At 35.3% G+C, this 27,794-nt stretch overlaps 1 protein-coding gene across 1 annotated transcript in view; it reads left to right on the forward strand.

The window, feature by feature from the left end:
• STAG1 (STAG1 cohesin complex component) overlaps positions 1-27,794 on the forward strand; it is a 421,265-nt gene that overhangs the window by 95,069 nt on the left and 298,402 nt on the right. Inside the window, exon 2 of the mRNA XM_080804269.1 lies at positions 22,868-22,979. Within this exon, the coding sequence (XP_080660395.1) occupies positions 22,951-22,979 (29 nt within the window). The 5' untranslated portion in view covers positions 22,868-22,950. The remainder of the gene's footprint in view (positions 1-22,867; positions 22,980-27,794) is intronic.

Genomic DNA, 27,794 nt, shown 5'->3' on the forward strand with positions numbered 1-27,794 from the left:
GTAATAAAAGTGTATAGTTATGATTGTTCTGAGACTTTTATACATACACATCACCTAACTTTCTGCTGTACCCTCAATTTTATAATCAGTGGGATTCTGAGAAGCTTTCTGTTGGAATGCTTCAACCTCCTTCTAAGTTTTTTTTCTCCCTCAGGTTAATTTTCTTGTAATTGTGAGCATAGTATTTACTTCAGAGTAAATATACAACTGTATAATCTATGGTTTCATATTGTAACAGTACATTATCTTGACTTAGCTTACAATTACTAATTTAGTGTCATTTGTAACTATGGTTTGTGATCAGCAAACTGATAGGATTATGGGCTATCCAAATTTAAATTATCCACAATAAATTAGCAAAATATAAAAATTAAGGGTCTAACATTTTGATGTACAAAATTTTTTTAAAAAAATATTTATTCATGAGAGACAGAGAGGCAGAGGTAGCAGGAGAAGCAGGCTCCCCATGGAACACGGAGCCTGATTCAGGGCTTGAGACCTGAGCCGAAAGCAGATGCTTAACTGACTGAGACACCCAGGTGCCCCAGATGTGCAAAATTTGATAGAAGATTCTCTTTAAGTAAAGAAAAGAAATTCTTTAAGAGTCACATAATTTCCAAGTTGTTATATGTAATAAATTGTCAGCTCTTTGCACCATTGGCACGTGGCCAAATTACTTAAGTAAACAAATACCTTCATTGTCAAGAATAATCTCTACCCCAGCCTTGGCCATTACTCTTGTACATCCTTCAGGTCACTCCAGTATTACCGCCTTAGAGTCTTTCTAAGACCTCCTTTTAAAGTGCTTTATAACCTCATATCACTTCTTACAATCTGAAATTGTCATGTATATCTTTTCATTTATTGTTTGATTCTATGAAATAGAAATACCATCTTCTTAAAGACCAGGATTTCATCTAATTTATTTACCATTCTGTTTAGCACTTAGGATGTTGCATAGCATATAGGAGTTGCTCAGCAAATATTTTAAAGTGGTTTTGAGTAAGTAATTTCTAAACAACTCTTAAGAAACAGAGGAGTATTATGGCCTAATTTGTGTGCCCCCAAAAGTATGTTGAAGTCCTGTGAATGTGCCTATATTTGGAAATAGGGTCTTTACAGATATAATTAAGTTAACATGAAGTCATTCTCAGGTGGGCCCTAATCCAGTAGACTGGTATACCTATAAAAAGAGAAAACGGAGATATGGAGAAGAACTATGTGAAGACATAGAAACACACAGACATGGGGGAAGACAACCATTTGAAGATGGAGGCAGAGATTGGAGTTACGCTTGCAGCAAGCCAAGAAATACCTGAGGCTATCAGAAGCTGGAAGAGGCAAGGAAGAAGTCTCCCCTAGAGGCTACCAAAGGGAACATGGCCCTGCCAGCATCTTGATTTTGGACTTCTAGCCTCCAGAATGTGAAATAATAAATTTCTGTTGTTTAAAGCCGTGCAGTTTATGGTACTTTGTTATGGCAACCCTAAGAAACGGATATAAGGGAAGGGCCTTTGAAATGCAAAATATAAGCATAAAGGACAAAATAACATACACCTATTGTTGAAGCCTCTGGCTTTTAGCATTCTTTGGTTAGTAATATTTTTAATGGGTTTGAACACTTTGGCATTTTGAGGCATATAAAAATACCGTTGGATTTATCAGATGGGTTCTTTTTTTCCCTGCAAGGATTTACTGAAATTCCATTTGTTCCACATAACAGTCTCGTGGAACTCTATGGAATATGAAAATAGTTTTAAGTATTGTAACTTGATTATAATTAGGAAAAATAGTTATCATAATCTCAATATTCAAGAGTTAGAGACCAAACTGAGTAAGGGAGAGGAGGAGGAACTTACATAGCACCAGTACCCAGTTTTTGGTAAGTGAATTAGTAAGAATAATCAGATGTTTTGAACCTGGGGAGAAAGTGGGAAGATCATTTGATAAAATGTGTTACCTGGTTTTCCTTCATGGTCTCGAATGTTTTAATGTGTTGCATTTTAGTGTACAGTTGGCAGTTTGGATTCTTATTCTTCCCTCCAGAAATAATTTTAGTCTCTAGGTTGCAAAAATAATACAGAAGTTTCTCCTCTCTGTCCTTCACCCTGCTTCCCCAAATGCCAGTATCTTTCATAACCACAGTATAATAATCAAAAACAGAAAATTAACCAATACCATTACTGTTAATGAATATGCAGACCTTATTAATATTGTATCAGTTGACCCATTGATCTCTGTTCTCTGATCCAGGATCCAAGCTAGGATCACAAATTGCATTTAGTTATTCTATCTCTTCTCTAAAATAGCACAGTTCCTCAGCGTTTCTCAGTTTTTCATGACCTTGACACTTTACGAGAATACTGGCCTGTAATTTTGTAGCATGCCCCTCAGTTTGGGTTTATGTGAGTATCCTGTGATTAAATGCAAGTTTTTCTTTTTTTGTCAAGAATACCACAGAACTGAAGTTGTGCCCTTGTTTGTTCATTATATTAATGGGAGTCTCTGCTGATATATCTCATTATTAGTGGTGTTAACTATGATCCCTTGGTTAAGGAGGGGTTTGCCAGGTTTCTCCACTGTAATATTACTATTTTCTTCTTTGTTAATTAATCAGTTATCTTGTGGGGACATACTTTAAGACTGTGTGTAAGTTTCTTATTATACTTTTGCCTGTCAGTTTTAGTATCTCTTTAATGATTCCTGCCTGAAAAAATTAGGTTTATCAAGTGTAAATCTTTAAAATAAATCTTTAAAATTGTACTTGGTGGTGGATCAGTAGATTTGAAGAGAAGTTACAACCCTGGGAAACAAAATGAGGGTTTCACATAGCTCTCCTTGGATTTAAAGTAACAACACAAAATTATATACCTTATTATTCATTAACCAATATTTGTTCAGATTTTCTAATTGTAAATGAACTTTCTAAACCAATCCACAAAGTAATAAACCACTACAATTTCCTTTCTTTGATCTGGTTTGGACCTCACTTCCGTAAAGTTCATTTAGTCATAGGGATTAGTTAAGAACCTGTTTCTTCCTAGTCTGGTCCCATAGAATTTGTTTTTACACTGCATCATCAAACTTAATAAGCATATATTCTTTCTCCAAGGAATTTAGAATCTACCTATTGTGGTCTCTGGGTTTTTTTCCTCTCTTTCTGAACTTTAAGTTCTTTAAGAGTAGGCACCATAATTTAAACATTTTTGGATACTAACATTGTCTAACATCGACTTATATTTAGTAGATTTTAAGTACCGGGGAGGTTATGGAATGGAGGACCCAAAACAAGATGGTCTTAGCTTTTTAAGTTTGTGGGAGTTTTTCCCCCATGAAACTAAGCATATAGAAAACTATTTCAGAATATCTCGTGAAGACTATAGCTTCATCTCTAGCGAGAAAACAGAAATGTGCATGCTGCAGTGAGAAAGGTTTATTATGTTGTTCTTGTTTCAAAATTAGAATTACTATTATAGAGCCTACTTCGCAGGTTAATGTTGTACAGAGTTAATAAAAGATGGAGACAGTGATTATACCGAAAGAGAGTAGATTAGATAAGGCATTAAACTTGAGATATATGGTTCAGATTTTAATTTTTAACTTTTGTTTATTTAAAGTTTTATTTACTGGACGAATAGATTCACATATTTTAAGGGGAGTTGAAAAAAAAAGTTTGGCTTTTAGTGATATTTTCTTCACCAGATTAAAAATAATTACTATTTGTGCTTTTGTTAAATCTTAAATTTTTTTCTTAGGGCTGTAGTAAGACAGTGGTACTTTCAACACTTGAAATAATTATTTTAAAGACTTATTTATTTATTTTAGAGAGCACATGTGAGAGCACAAGCAGGGTGGTTGCAGAGGGAGAGAACCTCAGTCTGACTACCTGCCGAGTGCAGAGTCTGACTAAGGGCTCTGTCCCAAGACCTTGAGATGATGACCTGAGCCGAAATCAAGAGTCAAATGCTTAACTGACTGAGCCACCCAGGTGCCCCAACTTGAAATAATTTTTATATGAAAATCATGGGGCTCTACAAGTTAATTATTTTGATAAGATTTTTTAAGAAGTTAGTTTTTTTGTCTTTGCGGAAATTTCTTTAACAATGAATGTTTATTTGTTTTAGCCAGAGGACATATTTGAAATATTTTTATTGTTCCCCATCTGGAGTAACTAAAATGGTGATATATACTGTTTCACATAATGAAGTTGTTAGTTGTCAGACAATTCTTATTTGTATGAGTCAGTATATCCATTAGGAAAATATTTAAATGAATGTAACTTTTTGCTGGGGAGAAGTTAAATGGTGGTGGTTGAATTTTAGAAAAACTTTAATTTTAAAGGATCACAATGCAGTTTTCATATAAAGCACATGGAAATATAAATTTCAGTAATTTTGACAAACAGGCTGTCAGTTTTCTATTCAGTTTTCTGTTTGCACATATTGTTTCTTATATGTGTAGTGCAGTGTGATTTAGTGTGAGGCAACTTTATTTTCTTGGAGTTCCTTTTGACTTGCTGCTTATTTGAAAGGCTGGTGGTACTTTTTTTTTTTTTTTTAAGTTTTTATTTTAATCATCTGGTGCTCATCTCTGTCAGGGTATGCCTTAACCTCCATCCATCACCTATTTCACCTATCCTTTTGCCTACCTCTCCTCTGATAACTATTAGTTACAGTTAAGAGTCTGTTTCTTGGTTTGTCTCTTTCTCTCTCTCTCTTTTTTTTTTCTGTTTTGTTTCTTAAATTTCATGGTTTGAAATCATATGGTATTTGTCTTCATCTGACTTATTTCACTTAGCCTTATACTCTCCAACTCCATGTTGCAAATGGTAAGATTTCATCATTCTTCGTGGCTGTGTTATATTCCATTGTGTATATATAACACATCTTCTTTATCCACTTCAATCCATGTTCATTTGGGCTCCTTCCTATGTTGGCTGTTGTAAATAATGCTGCTATAAACATAGAGGTGTATGTATTGCTTTGAATTAGTGTTCTTTTTATTTTTTATTTTTTTGGTAAATACCCAGTAATGTGATCATTGGATCATAGGGTAGTTCTGTTTTTAAGTTTATGAAGAACTTCCATACTGTTTTCCTCAATGGCTGTACCAGTTTGCATTCCCACCAGCAGTGCATGAGGGTTCCTTTTTCTCCACATTCTTGCCAACACCTCTTTTTTCCTTTAGCCATTCAGACAGGTGTGAGGTGATACCTGTTGTAGTTTTGATTTGCATTTACCTGATGATGAGTGATGTTCAGTATGTTTTCCTTTGTCTATTGGCCGTCTGTATGTCTTCTTTGGAGAAATGTCTGTTCATGTCTTCTGACTCCATTTAATTGGATTATTCATTTTTTGGGTGTTGAGTTTTACAAGTTAATTATATATTTTAGATACTAAGCCTTTATTTATTTATTTATTTATTTATTTATTTTTAAGATTTTATTTCTTTATTTGACAGACAGAGATCACAAGTAGGCAGAGAGGCAGGCAGAGAGAGAGGAAGGGTAGCAGGCTCCCTGCTGAGCAGAGAGCCCGATGTGGGGCTCCATCCCAAGACCCTCGGATCATGATCTGAGCCGATGGCAGAGCCTTTAACCCACTGAGCCACCCGGGCGCCCTGATACTAACCCTTTATTGTTTGTATCATTTGCAAAGATCTTCTCCCCTTTTTTAGGTTGCCTTTTAGTTTCGTTGATTGTTTCTCTTTGGCATGCAGAAGCTTTTTATTTTGGTGAAGTCCTGATAGTTTATTTTTGTTTTTATATCCCTTGCTTGAGGGAGCCTGTCTAGAAAGAAATTCCTGTGGCCACTGTCAGAAAAATTACTACCTGTGTTCTCTTCTAGGAGTTTTACATTTTCAGGTCTCACATTTAAGCTTTTAATCCATTTTGAATTTATTTTTATGTATACTGTAGGAAAGTGATCCAGTTTCATTCTTTTGCATGTTGTTTTCCACTTTTCCCAACACTCTTTGTTGAAGAGACTGGTTGTTTTTTTTCCCTCCATTGGATATTCATTCTTGCTTTGTTGAAAATTAATTGACCATATAATTGTGGGTTTATTTTTGGATTTTCTCTTCTGTTCTTTGATATATGTGTGTGTTTGTACCAGTACCATACTGTTTTGTTTACTATGTCTTTGTAATATAACTTGAAGTCCAGAATTGTGAAGCCTCCAGCTTTGGTTTTCTCTTTCAAGATTGCTTTGGCTAGTTGGGGTCTTTCATGGTTCCATACAAATTTTAGGATTTCTTTTTTTTTTTTTTCTGTGAAAAATGCTGTTGGTATTTTGATAAGGATTTCATAAAAGTGTAGATTGTTTTGCATAGTATAAACATTTTAACAGTATTTGTTCTTCCAATCCATGAGTATGGAATGTGTTCCCATTTCTTTGTGTTGTCTTTGGTTTCTTTCATTAGTGTTTTTATAGTTTTCAGAGTGCAGGTCTTTCTTTGGTTAGGTTTATTCCTAGGTATCTTACTATTTGGGGGGCAGTGAGATAATTTTCTTAATTAAATGATCATTAAATGAGACAATTAAATGAGATAATTTTCTTGATTTCTTTTTCTGCTGCTTCATTATCAGTGTATAGAAATGCAACAAATTTCTTTACACTGATTCTGTATCCTGCAACTTTACTGAATTTGTTTACCAGTTCTAACAGTTTTTTGTGAAGTCTTTCAAATTTTCTATATATAATATTGTGTCAGTTGCGTATAGTGAGTTTTACTTCTTCCTTACTGATTTAGGTGCCTATTACTCTTTTTCTTTTTGTTGTCTGATTACTGAGACTAGGACTTTATGTTAAATAAAAGTGGTGAGAATGGACATCTTTGTCTTGTTCCTTACCTTAGGGGAAAGGATCTCAATTTTTCCCTGTTAAGGATAATGTTAGATGTGGAATTTTCATATATGGCCTTTATTATGTTGAGGTATATTCTTTCTAAACCTGCTTTGTTGAGGGTTTTTATTATGAGTGGATGTTGTACTTTGTCAGATGTTTTTCCTGCATCTTGTGAAATGATCATATGGTTCTTATCCTTTCTCTTGTTGATATGATGTATCATGTTGTTTGATTTATGAATAATGAACCACCATTGCAACCTAGGAATAAAACCCACTTGATCATGGCGAATTATTTTTTTTTTAAATTTTATTTATTTACTTGAATGAGAGGGAGAGAACATGAGAGGGGAGAGGGTCAGAGAGAGAAGCAGACTCCCTGCTGAGCAGAGAGCCCAATGCGGGATTCAATCCCTTTCTCTATTCCTTTCTGTTGAAGGAGTTCCCTTTAATATTTCTTGCAGGACTTGTTTAGTGATCATGAATTCCTTTAGTTTTTATTTATCAGGAAACTCTTTATCACTGCTTCTAATTGCTGGGTATTCTTTGTTGTTGTTTTTTGCCCTTTCAGCACTTTGAGTTATCAAGCCACTCCTTTCTGATCTGGAATTTCTGCTGAAAAATCTGCTGGTATCTTTACGGGGTTTCCTTTAAATGTAACTGTCTTTTTTTTTCTTTTTTTTCTTTAGTAGTGTATTTTCCTTCTTAATTTACAATATGTTTTGGTGTATAGATCTGCTTTTGTTGTTTTTGTTGGCGGTTTTCTATGCCTTCTGGATCTGGATATCTGTTTCCTTCCCCAAATGAGGAAATTTTTAGCTTCTATTTTTTCAAATAAATTCTCCTCCTCCCTTCCTCCTTCTTCTTCTGGGACTTTTGTCATTTGAATATTATTGTCTTTGATGAAGTCACCAAGTTCCCTAAGTCTATTCTCATATTGCCTAAGTCCCTTTTCTCTTTTTTGTTCAGCTGAGTACTTTCCATTATACTGTCTTCTAGGTTATTAATTCATTCCTCTGCTTCTTTTAGCCTGTTGCCCATTACAACAAGTGTGTTTCTCATTTTGTTTATTGGACCCTTTATCTCTGTATTATTCCTTATCTTCCTGTTAATGGTCTCATTGATGATCTCCACTCTATTTTCAAGTCCAGTGAGTATCCTTATGATTATTCCTTTAAATTCTCCATTAGGTATATTATTTACATTTGTTTTGCTTAGATGTCTGTTTGTGGCCTTGTTCTGTTCTTTCATTTGGAAGAAATTCCTCTGTCTTTTCATTTCATCTAAATCTCTGGGCCTGTTTCTCTCTGTTACGTAAGTCTGTTGTATTTCCTGTTCTTGAGCATAATGACCTTAGTGCCCTGCATTGTAGTGTCCCCTGTTCTCTAGGGCACTCCAGTGCGTTCTGACTTCTTTATCCTTCAGGCCTATCCTCTGTAGGGGTTCTCTCAGCCTGTTGTGTGCAGTGTTTAGTTCCTGGCCTAAATGTGGTTTAAGTATATGTACTCTGATCTGCTTGTGAAATGAGACCTGTGCTGCTGCCACTGGAATGGAGGCTTCACAGAACTCCCAGATTGGGAGATGTGGCGTTGGTAGGGGTTTGGGCCAGTCTCCTGGAGGAGTGAGCCCATTGTGCTGGGGCTGAGGCAAGTGTGACTGGGAATGGTAGTTCTTCCACAGTGCTGTGGGGTGGGGCTTGGTGTAATCCAGTTAGATAGCAAGTGTCCATGCTATGCTGGTTCCCACAGCATGGCCTTGTGTTTTTGCTGTGAGATGGAGGGCAGGAAATGGCACCTGCCAGTTTTTTAGTTATTTTGTTTTTTCTCTCTGCAGAGGGTTCCTCTCAGGGACACACTTGGAGATGAGCAACTAACCTCCCTTCTATTTCTATACTCTAAGACCATTGGCTGTTTACCCCTGCCTTTTCTCCAAGAGCAGCACAATACCCATAGAACTTTCTCAGGGCCAAGCCCAGTGACCTTCAAAACTCCAGTCTTTAAGCCCTGCAGACTGTCAGAATTCGTGAAATTCGGGTCCTCTCACTTTCCAAGCCAGTTGTTACAGGAATTCATTTTCCCCATGTACTCCTCTGTGTGGTAATTTGTCTCTCTTCCTTCCTGCCCACTTTAGCAGTCACAGTCCATTTCTCTCCCAAGACATGTCTCCACACTTCCCACCTTCTTTGATGTGTCTTCTTCTCTACCTTTAATTGTAGAGTTTCTTCTGCCCATCTTCAGGTAGATTACTGGGATATTCAGGATTATTTGATAGTTACCTAGTTGTATTAGTGGGAGTAGTAGACCCCAGAGTCCTCCTACTCCTCTGCAGCCATCTTACCCTCTGTCTGAAGAAAAAGTCTGATGGCATTTTTAATGCTCTTTAAATTTAGAGCATGCCAGTCAATGATGTATTTATTTGTGATCATTATTTGTATGCTTTAACATGGTATAAGATAACTGGAAGCTTTATATTTAAGTTTACGTTTAAATGTATATTTAAATATACATTTATTTAAGTTAAAATTTTTCTTTTACAAATGCTAGTGAATACATATTTATAATGGTTTCTTAAATTTTGATTGAGTTGAATTAATAATAGAGATACAAGTGAATATTGACTCTGCCACAGATCTGCCCCTACAGTCTTTAAACTTTCATTCTTTCCAACCTGCTCTGGTGTTTGATACAGTCCATTTGATTCTTTTCTCTTGCTTTCACTTTGTGTTTATAATTTTACCCCCCGCCCTTTTAAAAAAAAAAAGTTTTATTTACTTATTTGAGAGAATGTGAGAGTGAGAGGGCACAAGCCAGGGGGAGCCTCAAAGGGAGCAGGAGAGGGAGAAGCAGGCTCTTTGCTGATCAAGAAGCCTGATACCGCCTCAGTCCCAGGATTTTGGCTGGCCTCATGACCTGACCCAAAGGCAGATGCTTAACTGACTAAGCCCGCAGGTGCCCCTAGTTTTACTCCTTTCTGTTAGATTCGTTATTTTGTATCTCACTTCTAATCCTTCATCAAAGCTGTAGTTTGGATTTATCCAGTTGATGTTCTTAGATTTTTCTGCCTTTTTCACATAGTATACCTGCCCTAATTGTATTCCTGAATCCCAGCTCATTACCTTGGCCAGATGCAGTATTCCATAGAGAGAAACAAGGTATGGATCTTGCCAGAACCTGACTTCCTTTTATGGTCCAGTGTTTTACAGATTTCTGGAAGTCAGAAATTTCAGTTAGATTAAAAGGTAAGTTATGTAATAGCTATGTAACCAGTTAGAAATCATAATGGAAAAAAAAAAAACCCATGCACAGTAGCATTAAGAACAGACTTACTAATGAATTGGTATATCTTTATGTTTTACAGTTGTTAATTATTAAGCCCCCTTTCTGGGTGCCAAGTACTATACAATTAATTCTTAAGGAACAGAAAGTGAGGATAATTCTTTCTAAAAGATCGTAAATAAAAAAAAAGATCATAAATCTTCTGAAGAGGTAGAAATGCCAATGAATCACTAAAAATATGTGGAAAACTGCTGTGAACTTAAAACTATTCTTTATTCTTTATTAATTAAAAGACTAATATAGAGTGATAAATGTAAGGAAGTGGGGACACTTGGGTGGCTCAGTTGGTTAAGCATCTGCCTTTGGCCCAGGTCATGATCCCAGGGTCCTGGGAATGAGCCCCACATCTGGCTGCCTGCCCAATGGGCAGTCTGCTTCTCCCTTTCTCTGCCCCTCCCCCTGCTCCTGGGTGTGTGCCTGCTCTCTTACTGTCTCTTTCTCTGTCTCAAATAAATAAAACCTTTTTTAAGAAGGTAGAGAACGGAATAAAATTTGTAACACTCCTAATTACAAAATAATACATGGACACATAGAAAGTATGTGGCAAAAAGTACTCTCAGTTGTATGTACAAAGTGGTGTGAAGATTTATGAGACCTAACTCTGCCTGGGTTTCAAGGTAAGAACTTCCCAGTTTACTTCAGGAAGAGTGTGTTGTGTAGCATGAGGTAATATGTACACATACACAGAAACAAGAGATTGATCTTACAAGAGAAGTAATAAGCACTCTGGAATTAAGACTAGAGTAATCGAGGAGGAACACCAAAGTTGAAATGTTAGGAGAGTGTTAAGGTTCTTAGTGTAATTTCATGGCATTGGAGTATAAGAAGATAAAATTAGGGTAATACTAAAAGGGAAAATGTGGGCAGATAGGGAGAAGATGTGGAGGCAGCATTTTTGGGAAAGAAGTTGAATACGTTTATTCATGGGATTGCATTTTCAGAGCTTAATGTATAAAGCTTTTGGGAGAGACTGGTTAATATGGAAAAAATTAAAAACTTGTTATTTTCTATTAATCCAGAGACATTTCATCTGAGTTGTGGGAAAAATCCCACAAGTATAAAAATCTGTATATAAGATCATTTGGAGGGGCTTTTTCAAACATAACCTTCCGATGTTCTTATGTTCTAATCTTCCATTCTGATATATCCTGCTCTTTGGTCTCATCCTCTAGCCTCTGCTTGGTCTCCCACTTTCCCACTCTACCAGTTTTAGGTATCACTGCTAAATGAGTTAACTGAGAATTCAACCCTGACCTGTTCTTTTCGGTTTCCTTTCTCTTTTAAAGAAAAAGCTCCTATCTTTGGTTAGTTCGTTAACTGAGAGTTCTCCTCATGTCCTGTTTTGCATTCTCTGCTTAAATATATATATATATATAGACACACATGCACACACACATACACATATGTATATGCATACATACTTCTTGTTAATTCAACAAATAATTAGTAAGCTTTAGGCATTAAGACTATGGCAGTGAAGGAAAGAAAAGGAAAAAAAAATAGTGGCGCTTATTAACATTCCTTTATATTTTTATTTGCTCCTTTCTCCTGTAGCTATGAGTTAATATTTATTGAAGAGTTATGGGCATTCTGATTACTCCTCTTAACAGTCATTTGAAGTTTTCTTCTTTTATTATTCCTCTTTGAGAAATAGGAATATTGAGGCAGAGTAAGTTACAGTTAGAAAGCATATCTGTTAGGAGCCCAAATTCTTAAACCATTCTGCTACATTCCTTTTGATTTGTAAGGTTATATTACTCAGAAATGCTAAGAAGGATAGCTTTTTATAATACGTTATTAGAAGAGAAAGCAGACTAATGAACCAGCTTGCTCTTACTAGTGAACGTATCTCTCTGCCATTGAGCATATAATTCAATTTTGGTATAAATTATCCTTCTGCCTCTTTAGCATTTGAAATTTTTAGGTTAATATTTTCAAAAGTTTACCAGTTTGCCATTGCTTGTGTCTTGATGCTATATATTTCCTATTTGGGCCATCTTGTAGGGTGAATGGATATTATCTTGGAGTATGAATTCTATTTTGGCATTCTTTTTAGTCAATTAAAAGGGGTAGAAAATCTTTCTCGTTTATAGTTGATCTCTAAAAACAACATGGGAGTTAGGGGTGCAACTCCTCTCATAGTTGAAGATCTGCATATAACTTTGACTACCCCAGTACTTAACTACTATTAACTTACTGCTGACCAGAATCTTTACCAGTAAGATAGTCTGTTAACACAAATTTTGTGTGTTATATGTTTTCTGTACTATATTCTTACAGTAAAATAAGCTAGAGAAAATAAAGTGTTATTAGGAAAATCATGAGAAGATAAATTTTTAGTACTGTGCTGTATTTATGGCAAAAATCCATCTGTAAATGGACTTGTGCCCTTCATACCTCTGTTGTTCAAGGGTCAGCTGTATAATACAGCTAAATTTTATTGGGAAGAGAGTTAAGAACTTTGTTTTCTTAATTAGATGCTACTTAAATTCTGTATAGTATGAAATATACATGTGTTAATACTGGACAAAATTTTTTCTTAATATCTTTTATTTGCTATTATAAAGAATGGGAACAATCATAAATCCAGTAAAAATAGTAAATGAATATATTCCTTCTATTTTGGTACAGAGCAGTAAACTGTTTGTTGAAAAACAGTTTTAGAAATAATATAATTGTCGGGGCGCCTGGGTGGCTCAGTGGGTTAAAGCCTCTGCCTTTGGCTCAGGTCATGATCCCAGGGTCCTGGGATCAAGCCCCGCATCGGGCTCTCTGCTTGGCGGGGAGCCTGCTTCCTCCTCTCTCTCTGCCTGCCTCTCTGCCTACTTGTAATCTCTCTCTCTGTCAAATAAATAAATAAATAAATAAATATTTAAAAAAAATAATTGTCATTATATTTTATTTTATTTTTTTTAAAGATTTTTTGTTTATTTTTTTGGCAGAGAGAGATCACAAGTAGGCAGAGAAGCAGGCAGAGAGAGGGGGAAGCAGGCTCCCAGCTGAGCAGAGAGCCCGATGTGGGGCTCGATCCCAGGACCCTGGGATTACGACCTGAGCCGAAGGCAGCGGCTTAACCCACTGAGCCACCCAGGCGCCCCTATAATTGTCATTTTAATCATTGCTTTGTAAATCATGTGTATATGAGTATGCATGCAGATATAAATACATGCACATTCACTGTTAAGAGATTTTTCTCTTTTTAAAAATATTTTATTTGTGCATGCATGAGAGAGACAGGGAAAGAGACAAGTAGACTCTGTGCTAAGCATGAATCCTGGTGTGGGGTTTAATCCCATGACCCTGAGATCATGACTTGATCCGAAATCAAGAGTCGGATACTTAATCGACTGAATCACCCATTCCCCCACTGCTAAGAGATTCAAGACAACTTAGATAAATAATTAGGAATGATAAAAGAAGGGCCTGAATTAATTAGATTGTATTATATGTTTTTACAGAATGATTCTTCTGATTAAAGAATAGAATCTTGTACTATACAGATGAAAATGCATGTAATTGGAAAGAAACTACAGCTATTTCTCCTTAACCTTTGTTCTTCATTCAGGTAATAAGAATTGATAAAAGAGTTTTACGCTAGGAAATGAACAGAGTAGCAGTTATATTCTTCGTTTCCTTTCTCTCATCATTTGTGGCAGTGAGTGCATGACAAACAGATGGAGATACCAAATGTTTAAGAAAGGGCATTGTTCCTCTGTATCTGTGTGTACACATGCACTCTTGAATACATGCGCTTAAATCCACATAAAATTATAAGATTGTCTGGAGAAAAAGATATTACAGCATATGGACATAAATTAGCATTTGTTGAAAACATTAAACTGTTTATAAGCTATTTACTTTTTTTTCTTTTGTTTTGTTTTAAGATTATTTATTTATTTATTTGACAGAGAAATCACAAGTAGGCAGAAGTAGGCAGAGAGGCAGGCAGATAGAGAGGGAGAAGCAGGCTCCCTGCTGAGCAGAGAGCCCGATGTGGGGCTCGATCCCAGGACCCTGGCATCATGACCTGAGCCGAAGGCAGAGGCTTAACCCACTGAGCCACCCAGGCGCCCCTGCTTTTTTTTCTTTTTAAGGACACTTTATTTTTAAGAGCAGTTTTAGGATCATAGCAAAATTGAGCAAAAGACACATGAACTTCCTATACCTTTTGTCCCCACATATATACAGCCTCCCCACTATCAATGTCTTGCCACCAGAATGGTACATCTCTTCAGTACCTCACTGACACATCATTATCCTCCAAAGTCTGTAGTTTACGTTAGGTTTCACTCTTGGTGTTATATATTCTGTGGGTTTTGATAAATGTACAATGACATGTCCATCTTTATGATATTACATAAAAACTTTCACTGACTTAATATTCCTCTGTGCTCTTTTCTTCCCTTCTGCCCCCTGACTTCTGGCAAATCTAAAATTATTACTGTTTTCATAGTCTTGCCTTTTCCAGAATGCTATGTTGCTGAAATCATATAATATGTAGCAGTTTGATTGGCTTCTTTCCATTAGTAACATACATTTAATATTACTCCATGTCTTTTTCATGGCTTGATAGCCCATTTCTTTTTAGGGCTGAGTAATAGTTCATTACCAGCATATACCAGTTTGTTCATTCACCTCCTGAAAGACAGCTTGTTTGCTCCATGTTTTGACAGTTACTAAAGAAGCTGCTGAAAACAACTATATGCAGGTTTTGTTTTTTTTTTAAAGATTTTATTTATTTATTTGTCAGAGAGAGAGAGAGAGCGAGCGAGCGAGCACAGGCAGACAGAGTGGCAGAGGGAGAAGCAGGCTCCCTGCGGAGCAAGGAGCCCGATGTGGGACTCGATCCCAGGACGCTGGGATCATGACCTGAGCCAAAGGCAGCCGCTTAACCAACTGAGCCACCCAGGCGTCCCTATATGCAGGTTTTTGTATGAAGATGTTTTCATCTCCTTTGGATAAATACCTTAGGAGCATGATTGCTGGATCATGGGCTTTTTTTTTTTTTTTTTAAAGAGTTTATTTATTTATTTGACACAGAGAGAGAGATCACAAATAGGCAGAGAAGGCAACAGGCCGAGAGAGAGGGGAAGCAGGTTCCCCGCTGAGCAGAGAGCCTGATGAGGGGCTCCATCCCAGGACCCTGAGATCATGATCTGAGCTGAAGGCAGAGGCTTAACCCACTGAGCCACCGAGGCGCACCGCTGGATCATGTTTTAAGAGTATGTTTAGTTTTATAAGAAACTGCCAAATTGTCTTCCAAAGTTGCTGTATCATTTTATATTCCTGTTGCTTCACATCCTCACCAGCATTTGGTTTTGTTAGTGTTCTGGATTTTTGCCATGCTAGTTGGCGTGTAAAAGCAGCTCACTTTTTTTTTTTTTTTTTAAAATTTGCAGTTTCCTAGTGACATAAGATGTTTGAGTATTTTTTCTTGTTTTTCTGCGGTGTATCTTCTTCATTGAGGTATTGGTTTAGAAATTATGCCCATATTTTAATAGGTTGGTTGTTTTCTTATTGTTGGGGTTTTAAGAATTTTTTGTATATTTTGAATGATGCTTAGAAGTTAGAAAGACAAAAATGTTTTTGCAAATATTATTTCCCAGTTTGTGAGTTTTTTATCATTCTTTTGCAGAGGAGAATTTTAAAATTCTAATGAAGTCCAGTTTGTCAAAAGATTTTTTACACCTTTGGTGTTGTATCTAAAAACTCATGATTATACCCAAGGTCATCTAGATTTTCTCCTGTGTTATTTTCTAAGGGTTTTATACTTTAAAAAAAAAAAGATTTTATTTGTTTATTTATTTGACAGAGAGAGTGCGTGAGATCACAAGTAGGCAGAGAGGCAGGCAGAGAGAGGGGGAAGCAGACTCCCTGCTGAGCAGAGAGCCCAATGCGGGACTGGATCCCAGGACCCCGAGATCATGACCTGAGCTGAAGGTAGAGGCTTAACCCACTGAGCCACCCAGGTGTCCTGGGTTTTATACTTTGGAGTTTACATTTAGATCTGATCGATTTTGAGTTAACTTTGTGATGAACGTAAGATCTGTGTTTAAGGGTTTTTGTTCTTGATGTTAGTTTTTTTGTTTGTTGATATCTAGTTTCCTATGTTGAAAACACTGTCTTTTATCTGTGGTATTATCTTTCCTCCTTTGACAAAGATTGGTTGACTGTATTTGTGTGGGTGTATTTCCAGTCTGTCTGTTCTGTTCTATTGATCTACTTTGGATTTTGGTATAGTCTTGATTACTCTGGTTTTATAGTAAGTTGGGTAGTGTCATTCTTCTAACTTTGTTCTTCTCTCTCAATACTGTGTTGATTATTCTGGGTCTTTTTGCCTTCCCTGTAAACTTTAGCGTCAGTTTGTGATATACACAAAATAATTTGCTGGGATTTTAATTGGGATTGTGTTGAATCTGTAGATCAGTTTGGGAAGGACTAATGTCTTGACAATATTGAGTTGTCTTATCTGGGAACGTGAAATTGGTATCCATTTATTTAATTCTTGGATTTTGTTCATCAGAGTTTAACAGTTTTTCTTATACAGGTCTTGTGCATATTTTGTTGAATTTATACCTGTTTTCTCTCTTTTTTTGGTGCCAAGGTAAATGTCATTGTGTTGTTAATTTCAAATTCCAGTTATTCGTTGTTTGCTTATATGAAAGGTATTTTATATATTAACCTTATATCCTGCAACCCTACTATAATTGCTTATTAGTTCCAAGAGGGTGGGGTTTTTCTGGGGGGGGGGGTGTCTAGTCTTTTAGATTTTCTGCATAGACAGTTGTGTAGTCTGTGTACAAAGGAGGTTTGATTTCTCCTTTCCCAGTCTGTGTACCTTTTATTTCCTTTTCTTGTCTTAACTGCATTTGCTTGGACTTCAGAATAGTGTTGAAAAGGAATGATAAGGAGTTGTCCTTGTTTTTTTCCTGTTCTAAGTGGGAAAGTTTCTAGTTCCTCACAGTTACATCGGTTGTTAGCTGTAGGATTTTTATAGATGTTCTTTATCAAGTTGAGAAAGTTCTCCTCTATTTTACTTGCTGAGAGTTTTATTAAAATCACAGATGTGTGTTAGATTTTGTGAAAATGCTTTCTGTTCATTTATTGATACTACCACATGATTTTTCTTCTTTGCCTCTTGATGTATGATAGGTTTCATTACTTGATTTTGATATGTTAAGTAGTTGTGCATACCTAGGGTAAATCCCACTTAGTTGTGATATACAGTTCTTTCAGTACATTTAAAATTCTTGATTTGCTAATTTTTTTTGAGGATTTTTACATCTTTGTGAGAGATACTGCTCTGCGGTTTTCTTGTAATGTCTTTTTCTGGTCTTGGTATTAGGGTGACACCCTCATAGAATAAGTTAGGAAGTATTTCCTCTAGTTATGTCTTCTGGAAGATGTTGTTATTAAGTTGTATTTTAGTATTCATGTATCTCAAAATATTTTAACATTTCTATTGAAATTTGTTTGACTTGTGTTACTTAGAAGTTTGTTGTTTGATCTCCAAGTATTTTAGGATTTTCAGCTTTCCTTTTGGTGATGATTTATAATTTCATTGTAGTGTGAAGTATATACTGTATGATTTTTTTTTTTTAAGATTTTATCTATTTATTTGACAGATAGAGATCACAAGTAGGCAGAGGCAGGCAGAGAGAGGAGGAAGGAGGCTCTCTCTGAGCAGAGAGTCCAGTGCGGGGCTTGATTCTGGGATCACGACCCGAGCCGAAGGCAGAAGCTTTAACCCACTGTGCCACCTGTGTGCCCCTACACTGTATGATTTTTATTTTTTCAGATTGTTAATGTGTATTTAATGGCTCATAATATGGTCAGTCTGATCAGTGCTGTAAGTGAGGTTGAGAAGAATGTGAATTCTGCTGTTAATAGAAGAAGTAGTCTATTGATGTCAGTTATATCCAATTGATTGGTGAAGTTACTGAGTTTACCTAGGTCCTTACTGATGTTCTGCCTGATATTTTCTAGTTTTGCCATTAAAAAAAAAAAAAACTCTTATAATTTTGACAAAATAAGGGAAACTGCTCTTTGTACTTATTTTGAGAGTGAGAACTGATTGGAGAAATGGAAGAAGTAATCAGGTCAGCATAGAGAAAAAAATTCCTCATCATGAGAAGTGTACTTAGATACTAGAAAAAATGCCAGGGAGAGGTGGGGGTGAGGGCAGGAGGAAGGGATGTTTTTTTATGTAGGGTATCTTTGAAACCAAGATAACTCTCAAAAAATGGGGAGTTTTCAGTCTTGAAAATCAAATTTAACACAATGCCTAGCATGTAGATACTACTCAGTAGATACTTATTTAATTAATGTTGGGTGTCCTCAATAGTAAGAAAAAAAAGACAATCTGGTTACAACCAGTTTAAAGAAGATGACCTGTAAAAACAGAATAGATTCATATGTGGCCAAGGAGGATTTATAAAATTGATAACTTTAGAATAATGTTAGGATGGCTTCTGGAAAATACTAAGTATAAACAAGGCTTTTAAAACTATAGTTAGAACAAAATAATTATATTAAGGGTTGGCATAATGTTAAGGGAAAGGCTGGAACTCATCATTTATTTATATCTTCTCCACTGAGGAAAATAGTTCTAAAGCTGTACAGAGTACACAAGGCAAAATGTACAGATTTCTAAGACAGAGTTGGATGTGCTCAGTAAAATGAGACACTCAATGAAGAAAGTGAGTAGAGGATAAGAATGCATCGGATTATTGTTCTTAAGTAAAAATCTCCATGAATTCAAGTTTTCAAAATCTTGCAAATATCCCCAAATTGTCATTAGATATCTTGGTATATGATCTGAAAGCCTAGGGTGGACTTTCTTTTCAGAGCAAGGTGGTTACAGAGCAGGAATGGTGTACTGATACGTTTTTCCTTTAAAGGTGTATTGGTATAAAGCTAAATCTGTGGTACTTTAAATAAGCTTCAATATATAGTGAGTATATTTTTATATTTAACTAATTCAAAATATGCTGGTGAGAGGAGTGTATATTGGTGCAGTATTTTTAGAGGGAAATTTGGCAGTAAAAAATTGTATGAATGTTTTATAAATGTTCATCACAGGGAATCTGTCCTACAAATACGTTTGTGTAGTTGAGAAAGGATAGATGACAGTATTGTATACGGTAGTAAAAAGTTAGAGACATGCTAAATTTTCACTGAAAAATGGCTTAAATGCTTTTAAACAATCATTTTAAAACATATACGTATTAAGAAATAATAATTAAAACAAATGAGGTAGAGTGTCCACAGTGCTTTCCTTGGTGAAAAATGCAGATTGCATGGCAATATATAAAACATTCCATTTTTGTGTTTCTTAAATAAATTTTGTAAGCTTGTATGTTTATAGGAATTAGGTAATATGAATCTTCTGATTTTGTTCTTTTTCCAGGTTTTGATTCTTTTGGTTCTTTTTTCTTTTCCTATTTATTTGAGAATAATTTCAGTAATTTCTATAAAAAATTCTGGTTGGATTTTAAAGAAAAGTGTTAATTTGTATGCAGCATATACCCCCAGTTTCTCTTAAGCTGTCTCTTTTTAGTCAGTCCTCTTCTCCCCCAACCTCTAACAACCATTGATCTGTTCTGTGTACTTTTCTATAATCTCTTTTAAATGGAATTATATAGTATGGAGATAGTCTGTGTACTTGAAATTCATAAATGTTGTGGTATGTATCAGTCAGTAGCAGTCTTCCTTTTAATTGTATGGTAGTATTTTTTTTAAAGATTTTTAAAATTTATTTGATGAGAGAGCAAGCACAAAAGCAGGGTAAGCAGCAGAAAGAGAAAGAGAGAGAGAGCGAGCGAGCGAGAAGCAGGCTTTCCACTAAGCAGGGAGCCTGATGCTGGGCTGGATCCCAGAACTCTGGGATCATGACCTGAGCCAAAGGCAGATGCTTAACCAACAGAGCCAACCAGGCTCCCCTGTTTGATAGTATTTCATTGTATAGATGTACCATATTATATATCCAATCATTTGCTTTAGGTCATTTGGGGGATGTTTCCAGTTTTGGGGAATTAAGAAAAAAGCTGCTATAAACATTTGAATGTATGTTTTTGTATGAATGTAAGCTTTCTTTTTACTTCGACAAATACCTAGGAGAGAGATTTCTCAGTCATGGTCAATGTTTATATAACTTTTTAAGGAATGGCCAACCTTTTTTTTGAAAGAGTTTATTCAATCTTTTCATTTCCTTTAGCCATATGTGAAATTTCCTGTTGTTCTGTCCCCTCACCAACACTTGAAATGGCCTTTTTAATTTTAGTCATTCTCAACTCTCACACGACCCTGAGATCACAACCTGAGCTGAAACCAAGAATCAGAGGCTTTAATCGACTGTGCCACCGGGTGCCCCTCCTATGCTTTCTTCTTTACTCTCTCGATAGTGTCCTTTGATGCACAGAAATTTTTGATTTTTTTTAAACATTTATTTGAGAGAGAGCATGCATGCGCTTGCGAGCAGGGGAGGGTTAGAGGGAGAGGAGACAGAATCCCAAGTGGACTCCCCACTGAGTGCGGAGCCTACTGGGGGCTTGATCCCATGACCCATGAGATCACGACCTGGACCAAAACCAAGAGCCAGACAATCATCCAGCCGACCCACCCAGGTGCCCCCACAAGTTTCTGATTTTGATGAAGTCTGTCTTACCTGTTTTTTCTCTTGCTGCTTGTGCTCTTGGTGTCATATATAAGAAATTAATGTCGCATAGAGTGTCATGAAGTTTTTGCTCTGTGTTTTCTGAAAAAGTTTAATAGTTTTAGCTTTCCAATTTAGATGTTTGATCTACTTTGAGTTAATTTTTGTATATGGTGTCTGGTCAGCGTACAGCTTCGTTCATTTGTATGTAAATGTCTACTCTTCCTAGTATCATTTGTTCAAAAGACTGTCCTTTCCATGTTGTATGGTCTTAGCACCCTTGTGAAAATTTGTTTGACAGTGTATGTGAGGGTTTATTTCTGGGATCTTTTTCATTGTTTTTTTGTCTTTATGCCAGAAACACAGTATTGATTATTGTCACTTTGTGGTTAAGTTTTGAAATCAGGAAGTATGAGACCTCCAACTGTGGTCTTCTTTTTCAATATTGTTTTGGCTTTTAGGAGTCTCTTCGTTGAGATTCCATATAAATTTTGGATGGCATTTTCTATTTCTGCAGAAATGTAATTGGAATATTGATAGCAATTGCATTGAATCTGTACATTGTTTTGGATAGTGTTGACCTCTTAACAATAATAAGTTTTTCCATTCATGGACAGTGGATGTCTTTCCATTTACTGGTGTCTTCTTTCATTTCTTTCAGCAGTGTTTTGTAGTTTTCAGTGTACAGGTCTTTCACCCTGGTTGTTTATTTTTTATTACTATGTTTTTAAACAATTATTTTTTAAAGATTTATTTATTTAATTGGGGGGGAGGGGCAGAGGGAGAGGAAAAAGCAGACTCCTTCTTGAACAGGGAGCCTAATGCCGGACTTGATCCCGGGACTCTGGGGTCATGACCTGAGCCCAAGGCAGCCGCTTAACTGACTGAGCCACCCAGGGGACCTGGTTGTTTATTTTTAATTATTTTATTCTTTCTGATAGTATTACAAATCAAATTTTTCCTTTCTTACCTTCTTGATTTGTTCATTGTTAGTGTACAAAAAAAACCCACCAAATTGTTCATAGTAATTTTTGTATCTTGCACCACTGATACATCATTCAGTTCTAACAAACACAGTGGATTTTTGTATGTTTTTTTTACCCTGCAACTTTTCTTTACTAGTATTTTTTTTGCTGTTGATTCTCTGAGATTTTCTGTATATAAACTATTATGATGCCATTTGTGAATGCAGATAACTTAATTCTTTTCTGTTTAGGTGTAATTCATATCTCTTTCTTGACTAATTGTCTCTTGTCTCTTGCTAAAACGTATAGTGGTACATTTTTAAAGGTGTGGTGAAAATGGACATTATTGTTTTCTTCCTGATTTTAGGGGGAATGCTTTTATTTTAGTCTTTCACTATTGATGAAGCTACCTATGTATTCTTCATAAGTGGCCTTTATCATATTAAGAAAGTTCCTTTTTTAGTTTTTTAAAATGTTTTTATTATGAAAGAATATTTGGCTTTTTGGTTTCCCTTGAGATTGTATCAGATGCTTTCTGTTGTATTTTGAGATGATCATGTAGCTCATTTTTCTTTCTATTAATGTATTAAATTGACCAGTGTTTTTAAGTTGAGTCACTCTTGCATTCCTGGAATAAATCCCACTTGCCCATGGCATATATTACATTGAATATGTAGTTGGATTCTGTTTGCCAGATATTTTGTTTTGTTTTGAGGATTTTTACATCAGTATGTCTGTTAAGATTTTCTATTTTTCGTGGGCCAGTTTTGGCAGTTTGTATATTTCTAGGAATTTGTCCATTTAACAATGGGTTATGTGATTTATTGGCATACAACTGTCCATTCTAATAATCTTTTTATTTTCTGTAAGGTGGATAGCAATATCCCACCTTCACTTGTAAGGTGATGGATATGTTAATTAATTTGATGAGGAGGAGTCCTTCACAATGTATACACATATCAAATCATCATGTATGCTTTAAATATCATACAATTTTATTTGTCAATTATACCTCAATAAAGCTGGAAATAAAATAATTTTCTTTCTTTCTTTTTTTTTTAATTAACAGGATTGACTTTGAGGTTATTTAAAAAGCTTTGAGTTGGACAGCGCTTGGTTCTTTTGCTGCATTGTGGAAAGACCTCTTCAGCAATGATTACTTCAGAGTTACCAGTGTTACAGTAAGTATTACAGTTTTCTTATTTTTTAAGAAATACCACATTTTTGTATATGAAATGCTTTTTTTAATGACACACATCAGATAGTTGAGCAGTATGTCTGAAATCAAACAACTGTTAGATTGTATAATTACCATATCTGTGCATGGCCCTTGCTGTAGTAATATCAGTATTTTTGTGTTATTGAGCAAAGATGTTACTCTCCTTATCAGGGTTTAGCGTACTATGACCCATGGACCAAGGCTGGCATGCTGCCTGTTTTTTATAAAAATTTTTTATAAATTTTTATAAGTTTGTACAGAGCTGTTCTTACTCTTACAAATTGTTTAACTGCTTTTGTGCTACAAGTTGTGATAGAGAATGAATCGCCTGCAAAGTATAAATATATTGTTGGACCATTCATTATATACAGAAGTATATAAACTCCTATCCTGTATCATACTATTTCTCTAACACATACCCTTCCACCCCCCTCATTCCTTTGCTGAGATTGCGATTGTTGGGCCATTCCGGTTGCAATCGCATTTTTAATAGTATCTCATTAGATTTGTTGGAATTGTAGGGAGGATCTAGAATTGGGTCTTATTTTGTATTCTTTGGGAAATACAATTAGTGTAGTAGCAGATACTTTCTCTTCTGTAGGTTTCATCAGGATACAAATTAGGAACCTGCATACTGTGATCCTATATGATAACAATGGTTTAGATATAATGAGAGTGATCAACGGTTTATGTAATTATTTATATCTTTACTGTCCTGGTTCATTTATGTATCTCTTTACCAAGAGATTGTAGGCACCTTTTACTTCGTTTTTCCCGCGTTGTGTTTTTCCTTCAGGCATCTAAGATAAAAAGGTATAAAAAGGTGTCTAAATGTCTTTACCTGCTTAAAAAACTATCCATACCTATCTTCCTTTTTCCCCCCAAATACAGGAGATAAAACTTAAGCCCTTTCTAATTACTTAACTTGTGTCTTAATACTTCTTAACATAAAGAATTTTGGAGGTCTCCAGATAATATTTGCTTTCTTTTTTTAAATCTTTGTCCTGCAAGCAGTTCCTACTTAACTCTGCTCTTACTTGGCAAGCTCACTAATAACTATAGGTCTTAGCTGATGTGTCATGCCTCCAGCAAAACTCTTCTTTCCCCTCAAAGTTGGGGTAGGTGTCCTTCTGTGGTTTTGTAATGTTCTTTGCTTTACTTCTAGTACCATACTTTAACATAATGTTTTATAACCCTTGTTTCTGCCCAAACTGCACTTTTTAATCTTATACTATTAGGTGTTAGGTAGGCCCATTAGAAATATGTCTTTGATTAAATATGGAACAGAGATTGTATTTAAATACATGTTGCATTTAAGGAGAAGTTACATTGACACAATAGTATTTAACATCATTTTTTTGGTGAGTAACTGAATTTTTTTCATTAAAATGTAAGCCTGTATTATGATTAAGGGTAGTGGATAGTGGTGATCTGTTAGGTGGATAAATGAACTTTGCTTTTAGTCTGTCAGTGGGAGATTGTACTCTTGGTCAAGTTGAGATCTAAGGAACATTTGTTGGGGGCATACAGTTCCCTGAGGATTTTGACAGATACAATAACAGCAATATGTTACCTTGTTTATTCCAGCCAGCCAGCAATACTGTGTCTGCATTGTAAGTGAAAGGAAATATATTTCTTAGTATTTGTAAACTTCAGTTTCCATCATTTGTAAAGTGAAGACAGTATATTAGAAATTGATCCTGGGGTGCCTGGGTGGCTCAGTTGGTTGAGTATCTGACTTTTGATCTCATTTTGAGTACAAGCCCCACGTTGGGCTCCATGCCATCTTCTTAAAAAAAGAGGGAGAAAAAAAAATGATCTCTACGATCTCCTCAAAAACAAAATATTTTGACCCAGCAGTTCTTAATGTTTGGTTCAGTAATGATTATTGTAAGTAGACACAAGAACCAGTGAATGACCTTTTTAAAAATTTTTTTTGTGACTTGTTATTTCTTAGCTTATTTAGAAATGTTATCACTGATGAATTTGTCACCTTTGTGGTGTTTACTGTTAGGCATTGTGAAATATTACCAGTTACCACATATTTTTATATTCTGCTACATAGTACAGTATCTGAAGGTATGTTAGGTTCTTGAGAGAAAGAGCATGTAGTAGAGATTCAGCCCATGTTGTCATGAAACTTATATAAATAGGTATTAGTGAAGTAATCACAAATATATAGATCTGCCATTGAGGTGCTAGGACGATAAATTAGAGAATTTTGTGAGAATTTTACCACAAGCCTTGATTTAGTCTCCTCTTCTATGGAAAAGAGTTGAGCTTAGCTCTGAAGCAGAGGAAAGGTTTGGGAAGAAGAAGAGATCAGAGTATTAATTTCAGATTGAAGGAATGGCATGTACAGAGACCCTGAGTTAGGAGGACTCATGGTATGTTTGAGAGACTGAAATAAAGCTCTTCTTTCTCTTTTTTCTTTTTTTCAGGGTTGGGGATGGAGATTGACATGAGATTAAGGCTTGTGAGTAGAGTGGGGCTGTATCATACAGGGACCTGCTTAAATGATATTAGGAATTTTGGAAATCAATTTAGGATGTTAAGCGTTGAAGAGATTCATGGGATAGATTTAGAAAATCACTCTTGGGTAGTATAGTGATTATTTGGGAGGGACAACAGTAAAAGCAAGGATACCTTTTAAGAGGAGGGTATTGCAGTATGCAAGCCAGTTATATTGACAACTTGAACTGAAGTGGTTACAGTGCAAATGGAGAGAGGTAGACAGAATTTAGAGTTTTAGGGAATAAAAATTCATTTTTATAAGATTTGATCTGGTTCTTTCATACTCTTAACTTCTGTCTAGTAGTAGTATAAATGTGAACATTAAACATTGGCAGGGTGTTTGTAGGTTTTTTGCAGCAATTGGTCAAAGTTTGAATTTTTGATCAAGGATTCTGTGTCTGTCTTAGAGAGCAATTTGTTAAATATATAATGAGAGTTAACTGTACAAGATAATTGTTTCAGCTCTTTAATAGTTTAAAACTAGAGACAGTCTGAGTGCTCACAGATAGGGAAGTAATTAAATAAATTTCATATGTATTATGAAGCATACTGTATTATGAAGCATACTATTCAGGAATTCTGTGTACTTGCATGGAAGAGTCCTATTAATTAAAAAAATTTAAAACAAATATAGTTAGAAGAAGAAAATAAAACAATGAAATAAATAAATTGTATTTTGGTATGTATTTATATATGTAAAATCATAAATATTTATGGCAGGGTAGTAGTCAAACTGTTATTCTTCAGTTTGGGATTCAGAGTTAGGGAAACTCTTCCTTGTATTTTTATATCCTCACTATTGCTTGAAGTAAAAAAAAATTATATATGTATTCTTGTATATTCTAATAAACACACATACACACATATACTAACTGGAATGTATTAGTAATTTGTTGATAATAGCTATCATCTTTTAAACTGGCTGTAGTTGGCAGAATTAGAAAATATATTGTACCTTTCTCTTTTATCAGTAAAGCGTGGTGCTCAAGGATAAATTATTTTCACTAATGGGTTATGTATTATATGCTAGAACAGACATGTTCCTGTAGTTGCTTTCTGATTTAAAGCATCAAAAGCACTAGTAGATTCTGTCCACACAAGAGAAAAAGAAAACATAATATTTGCAGTCTAGTATGCTAGACATGGAGATAGATAATTCAGGTTTACCTAGAGATCTAAATATACTGTGCCACATACTAGGTATGTGACTATAAACAAGATAATCACATTTTCAGATCTTTCATTTCTTTGTATGTATTGATATAATGTGTTTTCTTACAAGGTTTTTGTACATGTTTATTGTAGATAATGTATGTAAATAGCATACAATATATATAAACATAATCTCTTTGGTCTCTATTGAGGAAAAATGCAGTATGATTTATTATTTTTTAGTGGCGATGAATAAAATGAGCTAGATCAGGAATTGACTACTGCTAGTGGCTCAGAGTTCTGTTTTTATGAATATTATTGGACGTAACAGGTCCACTCACTTACATATTATATGTGGCTGCATTCAGGCTATGATGGTAGACTTGAATAGTAGACAGACAGACTTTAAGACCCTGAAGTGTAATACATTTACTATGTAGTCCTGGACTAGATCAATATTATTTATAATTTTAATTTTATTTTTTAAAAAGTTAAAAAAAAAACTTTCATTCCAGTATAGTGAATATACATTGTTATAGTAGTTTCAGGGCAAAATACGGTGATTCAGTGCTTTTGTGAATCCCTTTACTGACTTTTATAGACATACTTATTTTTACTGCTTCCTACTTTTCCTCCTCTTGCTTTATGGTATTTCCCTCCATTTAAAAAGTCCCCTTTAACATTTTTTGTAAAGCTGGTTTAGTAGTCATGAATTCCTTTAACTTGTGTGTGTTCTCCTTTTATTTTGAATGATAGCCTTGGTAGATCGAGTATTAGTGGTTGCAGGTCTTTTTCCTTCAGCACTTCCTTTCAGTGACAATATATTATGCCACTCTCTTTTGGTCTGCAAAGTTTCTGTTGAAAAATCAGCTCATTGCCTGATGGAGTTTTCCTTGTATATAATTGTTTCCTTTTCTCTTGCTACTTTTAAAATGCTCTCTTTATCACTACTTTTTGCCATTTTAATTACTATGTGTCTTGGTGGACACCTCCTTGGATTGACTTGCAGGGGAGAGGGCTTTCTCTACCTCTTGGATATGGATTTCTTGTTTCCTTTCCCATATTCAGGAAGCTTTCCACCATTATTTCTTCAGATAAATTTTATTCCTCG

Source organism: Martes martes (genome assembly GCF_963455335.1).
Source record: "Martes martes genome assembly, chromosome: 1".
In the NCBI taxonomy this organism is placed as follows: domain Eukaryota; kingdom Metazoa; phylum Chordata; class Mammalia; order Carnivora; family Mustelidae; genus Martes; species Martes martes.